The 10,847-nt window shown below is 45.0% G+C and overlaps 1 protein-coding gene across 2 annotated transcripts; it reads left to right on the forward strand.

Annotated features, from left to right (window-relative positions):
* Window positions 1-8,465: 8,465 nt before the first annotated feature.
* Window positions 8,466-10,387, forward strand: ap5s1 (adaptor related protein complex 5 subunit sigma 1). Of its 2 annotated transcripts, none has more exons than XM_080850723.1 (4): window positions 8,466-8,513; window positions 8,758-8,936; window positions 9,280-9,571; window positions 9,791-10,387. In XM_080850723.1, the coding sequence occupies exons 1-4, from the start codon at window positions 8,481-8,483 to the stop codon at window positions 9,917-9,919; spliced, it is 633 nt and encodes a 210-aa protein (XP_080706849.1). In that variant the 5' UTR covers window positions 8,466-8,480; the 3' UTR covers window positions 9,920-10,387. The 2 variants fall into 2 exon arrangements, with proteins under 2 accessions (XP_080706849.1, XP_080706850.1); XM_080850724.1 differs by having other exon boundaries at window positions 8,471-8,534.
* The last annotated feature ends 460 nt before the right edge of the window (window positions 10,388-10,847 follow it).

The following is a 10,847-nucleotide window of genomic DNA, read 5'->3' on the forward strand; positions in this document are numbered from 1 at the left end:
CATCAGACAAATGTTCTGCCACCGACATAGCTCTGAGCCGCGAAGCAGACTCCCAGTCACTGTGGCTGTCCAGTAGTGTAGACACCTCATCTTCTGAGAGAGATGCGCGGGAGCTGGCTGGAGACACATCCATGGAGCTAAGTGCCTGTGGCTGACTAGTCAAGCGGAAGACGTCTTGGATGAATCCGTCTCCAAGATCCTTTGCACACTCTATCAGACGGCTGTATGGTTCTGAAAGCAGGCGCTGGCTCATCGGCTTGACAAAAGGGTCCCTGCTCAGTGCATCAGCAACAACGTTCAATCTGCCTGGAACATGCTTGATCTTGAAGTTATATGGGGCCAATTTAGCAACCCAGCGCTGTTCACAGGCGTCCAGTTTGGGCTTTGTCATGATGTACGTGAGTGGATTGTTATCAGTCCATACGGTGAACTGGCTGCCCTTGAGCCAGTGGCTGAACTTATCACACACTGCCCATTTCAGTGCCAGAAATTCTAGTCTGTGTGCTGGGTAGTTGGCTTGGCAACGGCTGAGTGACTTGCTTGCAAACGCCACTGGTCTTGCTTTGTCTTCACCATCCTGGACTTGTGAGAGAACAGCGCCTATGCCGTCAAGAGATGCATCAGTGCAGAGGATAAAAGGCTTCTCAAAATCAGGATGGGCAAGGGCCACACACTCAACCAACGCAGACTTCAGGTCATCAAAGGCCTTGTCACATGCAGCTGTCCAGTCTTGTGGAACCAGTCGGCGGAAAGTGCCACTTTTACCAGCTTTAGGTGCTCTGCCCCTACGCTTACAGCCAGCAGTCAAACTGAACAGAGGTTTTGTTATAGACGAACAATTGGGGATGAAATGCTGGTAATATAAGACCATGCCCAAAAATGACCTTATCCTCTTCTGAGATGGGGTGCAGCCATCTGATTCCATCAAGTCACCCTTGACAAAAGATGAGATCACAGCGACCTTTTCCATATCCACAGAGACCCCATTTCTGTCTACCATATGTCCCAAAAACTTAACTGACTGCCTCAGAAAGTAGCATTTCTTTTGTGAAAGTTTCAGATTGTTGGCCCGAAGACGGCTGAACACAACTTTCAAACGGTCCAGTTGCACGTCAGCAGATGGGGCAAGGACGAGCAGGTCATCCAAATAACAAAGAAGACTGGAAAAATTTAAATCACCAAAAATGCTAATCATCATCCTCATAAAGGACGCAGGACTGTTACAGAGGCCTTGAGCCAAACGATTGTATTCATACAACCCCAGTGGCGTAGTAAAGGCAGTGAACTTCCTGCTAGCTTCATGGAGGGGAACATTGTAAAATCCAGACGTTAAGTCCATTGTGCTAAAAAGAGCATTGCCCCCAAGCGCGGCAAGGCAGTCAGACTGATGGGGGAGAGGGTGGGCATCTTTAACGGTTCTGGCATTCAACCATCTGAAGTCTGTGCAGATCCGCAGGTCCCCATTCTTCTTCCAGACCATGACTAGAGGAGAGGCATAATCACTAACAGATTTCCTGATGATTTCGCGCTCCTCCATCTCATTCAGCACCCGTCTCAGTTTGTGATAGTGTGCTGGTGGGACACGTCGATAGGGAAGTCGAAAAGGGCGGTCATCTGAAAGGTGGATTCTGTGAACAAAGTCTTTGGCCTCACCACAGTCAAGGGAGTCTTTGGAGAAGATGTCACTAAACTCCAAGAGTAGGGCGGCGAGCTTGGCCTTATCAGCAGAGGAAACTTCACAGCCCTCCAAGTCGATATCGCCCAAACCAGCCTCCTTCAACGCCTGGACAGGATCAGTGGGCTTGCTACCTGACAGCGTAAGAACAGGGGCCTCGTCCTGAGTCCGACACATTCGCTGGGTGATGTTTAAGTCTTCCATTGCCAGACAGGGGGAAACATCAGCTATCTTTGCGTTGCGACGTAGTGTGATGGGATCCAATGTCGGGTTGAGGATCTTCATCGGAACCCAACGATCGCCCCACATAGCAGTGACAAGTTTGCCAACAAGAATGTTCTTCGGCGCAGAGCGTGCTGAAGTAGGCTCAACAACGATGGTACACCCAGGGGACACAGGAACATCGCCAGGCAGCCTCCCCCACACTAGGTGCTCCTGTTGTGGAAGCAGTGTAACGCTACGCGCAAGCTTCACTGTTCCAATTTTGTCGCACTCACCTGTACCCTCCCACCTGGACACACTGCTCAGTAGCTCAAGGAAACGGTCACATTCAGGGTCATCGTTCTTGGAAGAAAGGAGCTGCCAGTAGTCTTTTCTTTTTCTCATGTCATGTAGAACAGGCTTTATCACGTTAGTGCCAATTATGAAGTCATCTCTCTGGCCCGGAACAACTAAGGTAGGTACAATGAACTTTGATTCATACACTTCAACTTCGAGGTCATAGAAGCACTTCGGGTAGGTCTTCTTGCCACCACAGCCCACAATCACCACATTACCAGGGATAGGCTGAGCACTGGGCAGAACCCCAGCAGCCTGAAGTGTCTTCTCTGCCTCTTCACTGAGTGTACAAGACATGGACCCAGAATCTAACATTCCTCTCAAAGTGACCTTGCCACTCACCAGCACTGGTGTATAAAACAGCTCACTTGATCCTTTGAGTTTCTGCGTGCCAATGAGAATCGGCACCTGGTCTGCTGGCAAGAGTCGACGATTAGCACTGTAGATTGAAAGCAGGTCTGGTTTCCTGTTGAGGGCTTCATTACTGCCACCCACGCTTGCCCTCTCGCAGCGTGGGCTACCTAGTTTGATGGCATGTGGCTGGGCTTTGCGGGCGCCGCTGCTGGACGAGAGGCACTAGGACAGTTGTTTTTAATGTGGCCAGCTTGGAAGCAATGACAACAGAGCTTCAGCAGTCTACAGTGGCTGAAGGTGGAGTGGTCAGTGCTGCTGCATACCTCACAGGGAGAGGACACAGAGGGCCGGGCGGGGCGCTGACGGTACAGGGGCTGAACATGTTGTGACAGCGACTGGGTGGAGCACAGCGTGAGGACTTTATTCAGCATGCCTACCACTTCACGCATACCTGGCTCTTCCTCTGCATGGTTCACAGCCGTTGATACAGCTGCTGGCGGCTGGCGAAGCACAGGACCCATCAGCTCTGCCTGTTCGGAAAAAGTATTGAATTCTGCAGTGGACTGACTGACTGCAACAGGGGGGGCACTGTAAATGGATGAAGAATGCTGGCTCACTGACTTCCCACGCCTCAAATCCCTCTGATGCTCGTCTAAGCGCTCCTGGACCTCTGAGGCTGTCCATTTTCTAGCTGATTTGTACTTGAAAGACATGGCCAAATGGGGGTCTGGGCAATGAGTAACAAACATCATCACAACTTCAGCGCACACGTCTTCTACACGTTTGCCCTGTCTGCGGAGGCACTCATCAGCAATATCAATAGCCTTGTTCAATCGCACCCAGTAATCTAATGCACTCTCACGCATTCTTGGAAGTGTGCTATAAAAGTCAGCCATGGGCATGCTAGAGTATGGGAGATCGCTAAAATTCTGCTTGAGGATGTCAAAGACAACAGTAGGGCAGCTGTAGGGGTCAACTTCTGCGTTGCTGCGCAGCGAAACCTTAACAATGTCCCTGGCTTTCCCCATAAGTCTGCTAGTTATCACATCATATTTTTCAGGAGTGTCGCATTTGCGTCTTCGCATGTAACTTTGCATTAAATCCTCCCACTCATGGACAGTACATGTGTCAGTGTGGTCACCTCTGAAGAACGGGGGTGGTCTAGCGTCTGCTTGGACAACTACATTCAGTCTTGAGGCATCCAGACAGCCTCCTGAGCAAGTCTGTGTAGTTGTGGCATTTGCTGGGCTTGAATGAGTGCTGGGCATAAAGTTCTGCATTGTATAATTTGTGTCATGTGCCTGCGCTGTATGTCTGCCAGTAGGATAACTAATAGTATCAGGATCCGCTACCTGCTCCTGTGTGTTTCCCACTATGTGGGTGATAGGGGTTGAACATGCCACTGGGCCTAGACCTAACTGGCCTATCTTTGGATCACTGGCCTCTCCATCTAACCCCATATGGCATCCCCTCCCCAGCCCACTAGACACAAACACACCATTCATTCTTACAAATGACATTTCAATTAAATTCTAAGAATTATGCAAGCACAGAAAAAAAATCGTTTTTTAAATGATAGCAATTTCTGATAATAGCACCAAATAACACTGACTTGTTATTCAAAATGAAGATGCTTTAAGAAGAAAAAAAATCAATAGGCTACATATAACCATTATCACCAATGAAAGACTTTCACGACAATGAAATTAAACAAAATTGCCCTCTATAACATTCTACCGTAAGCAGTGTGTCAACCTAACATTAGAATGTTAACGTCAGAATTCAGGCACGTTGCGTGAAACAGAGGATAAATACCGCAACAGAGCTCGTTGACAGCAGACGTAGCGGTTAGCAACGGTAGCATCAGCAGCAGCTTGGCAACGGTAGCTTCAGCGACAGTAGCAACAGTCCTGGTGATCTAGCGAGCGTAGATCGGATGAACCGACGGTCACGGCACCAATGTAACCGGTGTAAATCTCTGCGTTGTGTTATAAAAAATGTCTCGTGGACAACTGTTGTAAGATGGTAATTTATTCCTGTAAACACACCAACAGAAATAGTTTCCAGCCTGCTTGCTTCACCTATACTGTAAAGGCTCATTCATGCATAAAACAAACAGGCAAAATAAAAACAAACATGTTATATATACATCAAAAATATACACGTAAAGAAAGATAATTAAAAACGGTATCACACCTGTAAACACACCAACAGAAATAGTTTCCAGCCTGCTTGCTTCACCTATACTGTAAAGGCTAGCCCCCCACATGTAACAAAAGGAAAACCACATTAAACATATGTAAGAATGATATTTCCTATAACTAGTTTATATATATAATACATATAATAATAATATGTTTTAAGAGGCTATTTAATAAGATAGATGCTTAGTTTTAAAGGCAATATCTATCAGATTCATCCATCCCATTAATCCTTCACCACCTACCTCATTCATGCATAAAACAAACAGGAAAGAGGAAGGGGGGAGAGAGGGACAATACAAGGGGAGACAGGGGGGGCTACCAGAGACCCCAATACCAGTGTGATACCAAAATAAAAGTAATAATAAAAGAAACTGAAATACAGGTAACAGATCTTGAGCAATTATTAACACAGCTTTTCTAACCTGTTACACACGCAAGCCCCTTTGTGTAGATGCCATGTGCCTTATTGATTAGCTTAATTACGAATCAGTCCATGTCAGAATTAGGTCAATTACAGCTGTAATGAGATCAGTGATTCTTGAAATAAAATCATAGAGGTTTATTCAGCCTATTTTAGTTTTGGAACTGATGATTTTCTGTCTTCTGTCATTCTTTGACATATTCTCTCTCTCTCTCTCTCTCCTACCACCATTTGTGAGTGTGAGCTATCTATGAACCTTTCCCGCTGTGCAGAAATTGTTTCTTGGCGCAGACGTTTTATTTTGTATGCATGTATTCACACTGCAATTTGTGTGTGTGGGCCTGCTGGGTCTGAAGTCTTACTGAGTGCGTGCGTGCGTGTGTGTGTGTGTGTGTGTGGATAGGGTTAAGGGGCCCCACTGCCCTGCTGTGCTAAACAAGCATGACCAGCAGCTGTTAAATAACAGCTGCCCTTTTGTATGTGTGTGCTTGTGTGTTTGAATGCATCCTTCTCTCTAAATTTCTGTGTAAGAGTTTGAGACCAGTTCAGTTTTTCAAACTGAAGATGTAGGTGTCTTCACATGCCAAAATACATGTGTTGTTATGTCTTGACTATGCCTCTAGTTGTTGTCGGTGGTGGTTTGCTGTATTCACTACTGTGTTGTCATTAAACTGCTGTTTTACAAGGCCACCCAGTACTTGAAATGAACCGAGTGGGCCATCAGTGTGTTCTGTAGGGGTGACTGCATATTCATGAAAGATGATGGAACAAAGCTTGTTGATGGTGTGATAGATTTGCACTATGCAAAGAATTACAGCTTGTGTACATTATTATGGGCCCATGTTGAATGCATTGAGTTTTAATGACAATAGAGAAATGTATATGTATATGTACAGTCCTTTACCAGAAAACTGGTCATTCATTTCAAACTGTTGAGGAGTGAAACCCATACATTACACTTCAATGAAACAGATCTGATCAAGTCCTTGTGTAGTATCAGTTTCTTAGTTTCTGCAGCTGTCTGCAGCCACTCTGTCTCAGATCCTGGGTCGTCAATGTTTCCTTTTTTTAACATTTTGTAATTCAGGCTGGCTTCTCAGAAGGGGAAATGAGAATGGTTTCTTCCTCTCTTTTGGTTAGCACAGACCTCATCAACAGGAAGGGTGTTAGTCACATAAACACAGCGCACATTTTTGTGTGTATGTGTTCAGACTGTAATTTGTGTGTGTGTCTGTGTGCACCTTGGGTATGAAGACTTGGATGTGTGTGTGTGTGTGTGTGTGTGTGTGTGTGTGTGTGTGTGTGTGTGTGTGTGTGTGTGTGTATCTGTGGGACTTTGTGTGATTTGTCTTCAGTCAGCTCTCCACTGTGTTTAAAATAAACGAACAATTGCCTGGTGCCTCGTGCTGAGCCCACGGTACTTGCCAAAACCAACAGTAAAAACAGTGAGTCATTAACATGCCATACCAGTGACTGTCTAGTAGACTTCTGGACCGCCAGTTACAACTACATCAATGTGATTACAATGCCCAGCTAAAACACAAGCACACGACTGATCCATGTGACACAAAGTCACTGCTCCCAACACAACCCCCTCAGACATAGGCCCCAACTATTTTTTAAATGATGTGCTTCTCAGGCTGGAGCCTTTTGGTCAGCAGGTTACTGACCGTTTAGTGTGTGATGCAGAAGTCATTTAGAATGAGTTTATTGAGTGTGAGGCAAATGTTGCCATACCACAGGAATTAATCAGGGCTTATGTTGCACATGGGCTTCAGAAAAAAGTATAAATGTATAGTTTCTCATGAGTGTGTTAAGCCATACCAATGCAGTCCTTCTAAAATGACATCATAAATTAATGTAGTGGGCTAATATGCATAAAAAGGTAAAATGTTGTATGGCATTGCTCTTTCAGCACAGTAACAGAAACTAGTATAGCAACAATTTACCTATTTGGTGATGAGTTTCTAGCTTACTTAGTACTTAATATAATAACAAGGAGGAATTTTATCTCCCTTTTTGTTTAATGTTTATATGGACAACTTATCAAGCCAGCTGAATAAGACAAATACAGGTTGTCTTGTAGGGGAATCTATTGTCAATCATCTGATGTACGCAGATGATTTGGTCTTACTCAGCCCATACAGTGCTGGGCTGCAACAGACGCTGAGGGTGTGCTCTCAGTATGGCATAGACCATGATATTAAATATAATGCAAAGAAAAGCCACATAATGATAGTCAGAAGTAATCAGGATAGGAAATTAACCCTCCCTACCTTTTATCTATCTGACAACGACTGCCCCCTTGGTGCCAGTGAGGAAATAAGATATCTGGGCCATGTCATTTCTGATGATTGGATTGATGACAACGATATCGACAGCGCTGCAAAATATATTCTTAGGCCAATATGTTATAAAGAAAGTTTTGTATGTGCTCAGATTCAGTTAAATGTTCCCTGTTTAGAACCTACATAACACCAATGTACACTGCTCATTTGTGGTCTAATTACAGGAAAAGGAGTAGGCCTATACAGAGACTGAAAGTAGCTTACAATGATGCTTTTAGATTGCTGCTTCATGTGCCTAGGTGGCATAGTGCTAGTCAGTTGTTTGTTTCTAAGCAGGTACCAACTTGTGAGGCGCTCTTGAGAAAATTGATGTATGGTTTCATGTGTCGACTGGACAAGTCTGAGAACTGCATAGTAGAGGCTCTGGTCAACCCTCTAAAGAGCTGTTATCGATTTAGCCTACCTCGAACTTAAGACGACATTGGCACAAAAGTCTTCATACTTTTTAATGCACTGTATTATGTGTGTTGTATCTTTTTGTTTTTCTATATTTTTATTTTTTATAATTGTAAGTCTGTTACTTTATATAGAACTTGGCGTCTGAAATAAAGAATAAAGAAATATGGTCAGACCATCGTTTAGCCTAAGGAATAGCTAGCCCTATTACCAATACACCTGACAGGTGCCTATGGACATTATTTGGATCGATTTTTTTTTTAATCAAACGTTAAATTGTAGGTTAAATGTCAGTGTCTCAATCTTTACACCGCAATTTATTTTTCATTGTTAGAGGGGGTTTGCTACTAAAGGTTTGGAAACCACTGAACTACTGTACATTAACCTTATCTACACACTGTTCACCGCTGGTATTGAAGACAAAACAGGACCTAAGGTAGCATTGTTGGCGTTGTACTGCCACCTATTGATTGCTTTTTGTAAATACATACATACCTTTGCAGTCATGGGTTGTTGTCACGTGAATGAACACGGAAGTGGACGGTCCTCAAGAAGAGGTAACTTGACAGTGTTTATCTGTAAGTAAGAAATATTCTGATCTGACCTGTTAAGTGAATTGATATCGAATACGTGAATTTGAGTTACTCGCGCCTTATAGTAAAATAGTGCAACTCTGTGAAGGTCTAGTAGTGCATTTCAAGTAAGCTAGGCTAGGGTGTTAAATAGGCCTATGTGTAGCCGACCCTTTTTCTTTCATGGCATTAGAACATAAGACATCTCCCACGTTTACGTTTTTCATAGGGACCGAATGACGCCATGGTGTGCTGTTTTCTTATTCACACCGTTTGTTCGGTGAGCGCACTCTCTTCCGGTGGGTCTCGGGTGCTCCACTCCCGCGTGTTTGGGCCAGAGGACAACACAGAGTCTGACCCGGAGAGGAGACGCCTCCTTCAGAAAGAGAGACTCCTCGCCTTGGCCCGGTAAGTAGCCTTTCAAGACTTCTGTAGGTAAAAAAGCGATAAACTTATAACTTAATTACACCCACGTTACACTAAGCTAACCGTTCACCTAGGAACACACAAGGAGCCGTTTTCAACTGTTATAGCCTAAGCATGACTGACCATTTCCTTTACACTAGTCTTTCAAAGCTTAAATAGCTAGAGATGCTGTTTTAAACAAACCCCAACTACACCCAGTTGAAATATACAGTTTTATTGTTGTTTACAGTGTTGTTGATATTTGTTAGCAAAGAAAGCCATTTGTAAAAAATCTCTCTGTTATTCTCCCTTTCCATCTCCCCTTGCCTCCCTGACCCCCTCTCAGACGTGTGCGAACTGCAGTGTGTTTGTACCGTGACGCGGCGGGCACCTCTTGTGTGGAGTGTGTGTTGGGTGAGGAAGCGGTGGCATTGGGAGAGGCAGAGTTTGGTGTCCTGCGCCTCAGCGCCGGGGAGCCGTTCCCTGCGGAACGGACAGTTCTGTGGCTGGGGGTGCAGAACTTGGCCTTCACTCTGGTGTGTGAGATGCACGAGAACCTGCTGCTGGCTGAGGGAACTCTGCGGAACATTGCTCGTCACTGCATGGAGGAGTTACGGCTGCTGGGGCCGGGCAGCGAAGTAAGACAATCATCATCATAATCATCTTTATCATTACCATCATCATCATCATATTGTCTTCCTCACCATTTCTCTTTGGGCACTGTAATGAACATTAGTCATTGTGTTCATCAGTGTCATATACCAGTGTTGTCAGTATTGTCAGCATCACTAATATGAGTGAAACATTTTTAGCCACAGTCTTCTCACAGTCCAGTTCTCTCTCTCTCTCTCTCTCAGATCCTGTTGAAAAGTGACCGCATCGACGCCCTGCTTCACCGGTATGTGCCACATGGGCAGCTCCTCTTCCTCAACCACAGATTCACTCACATTCTGGACAAAGAGCTGAGTGCCTACGGCACCAAATGAGCAAAGCCATCACTTCCACCTGACCAGTGCATCTGCCACAGGACCCTCCAGGATCCACCCTTACTTAAGCCCACGCTAGCAAAAGCCAGCTGAATCTAAGTGGTGTTCTTTATGGTGATTGTGGAGATAATGAGAGACTGGAGGGGAGACATGGATAAAACACGACCCCACTTCTGTCGTTGTCCTGAGCAGTACCCATGGCAAAGCCTTGGATGTTAAGACTGATGACAGACACAAGATGCACATTCTGACTTGTCCACAAGGGGGTGGTGGTTTCACAGTGTTTGTCACCCCCACACATAGAGGAAGTACAGGTGCCCCATATTCATGTGTGTTTGTCTCCATGTGTGCCGGGTTACCATATATTTACAGTGTCATCTGTTGCGTAATCTGCTGTTTCAGTAGAAAATGTTTGTATGGATTGCAGAACAATCTGTCTGAGATCATAAAAAGCTATCTGGTGCATGTTTTATTGAACCCAGTCATCTTCCAGTCTGTCATCCATCAGTCTTCTACGCACACTACCAGTTTTGAGTGTAGACATGCGCCTGTGTGCATGTTCATTTGGGTTTGTTTCCTTCTTTTCGGCAAAGCTGCCCAAGTCCAGTAGGTGGCAGTGTCGATCCACTTAGTTCTCACCGTTTATAGGCATTATGTTAATGAATACAGATTTGAAAGGCTCAGCTTCCCTGGGTTACTGCAGTTAGATTTGGGTAAAATTGGGCCCTATTACGGTCTGCTTAACCTCAGGCAGCCATCTAGGAATTGAGGCTTGGGTGGAGTGGACTGATTTGTTTGGCTGGCTGGATTAAGAGTGGACATGTTCATATTTCTGGACCTGGGTATGGACTGTGAGAGGGCTCTCCTCCTGCTGCCCTCTTTCTAGCACTGTACCCTCACTCTTTCTTTCAATTCCTTTTAGTTTCTC

This window comes from Sprattus sprattus, assembly GCF_963457725.1.
Source record: "Sprattus sprattus genome assembly, chromosome: 13".
Classification (NCBI taxonomy): Eukaryota; Metazoa; Chordata; class Actinopteri; order Clupeiformes; family Clupeidae; genus Sprattus; species Sprattus sprattus.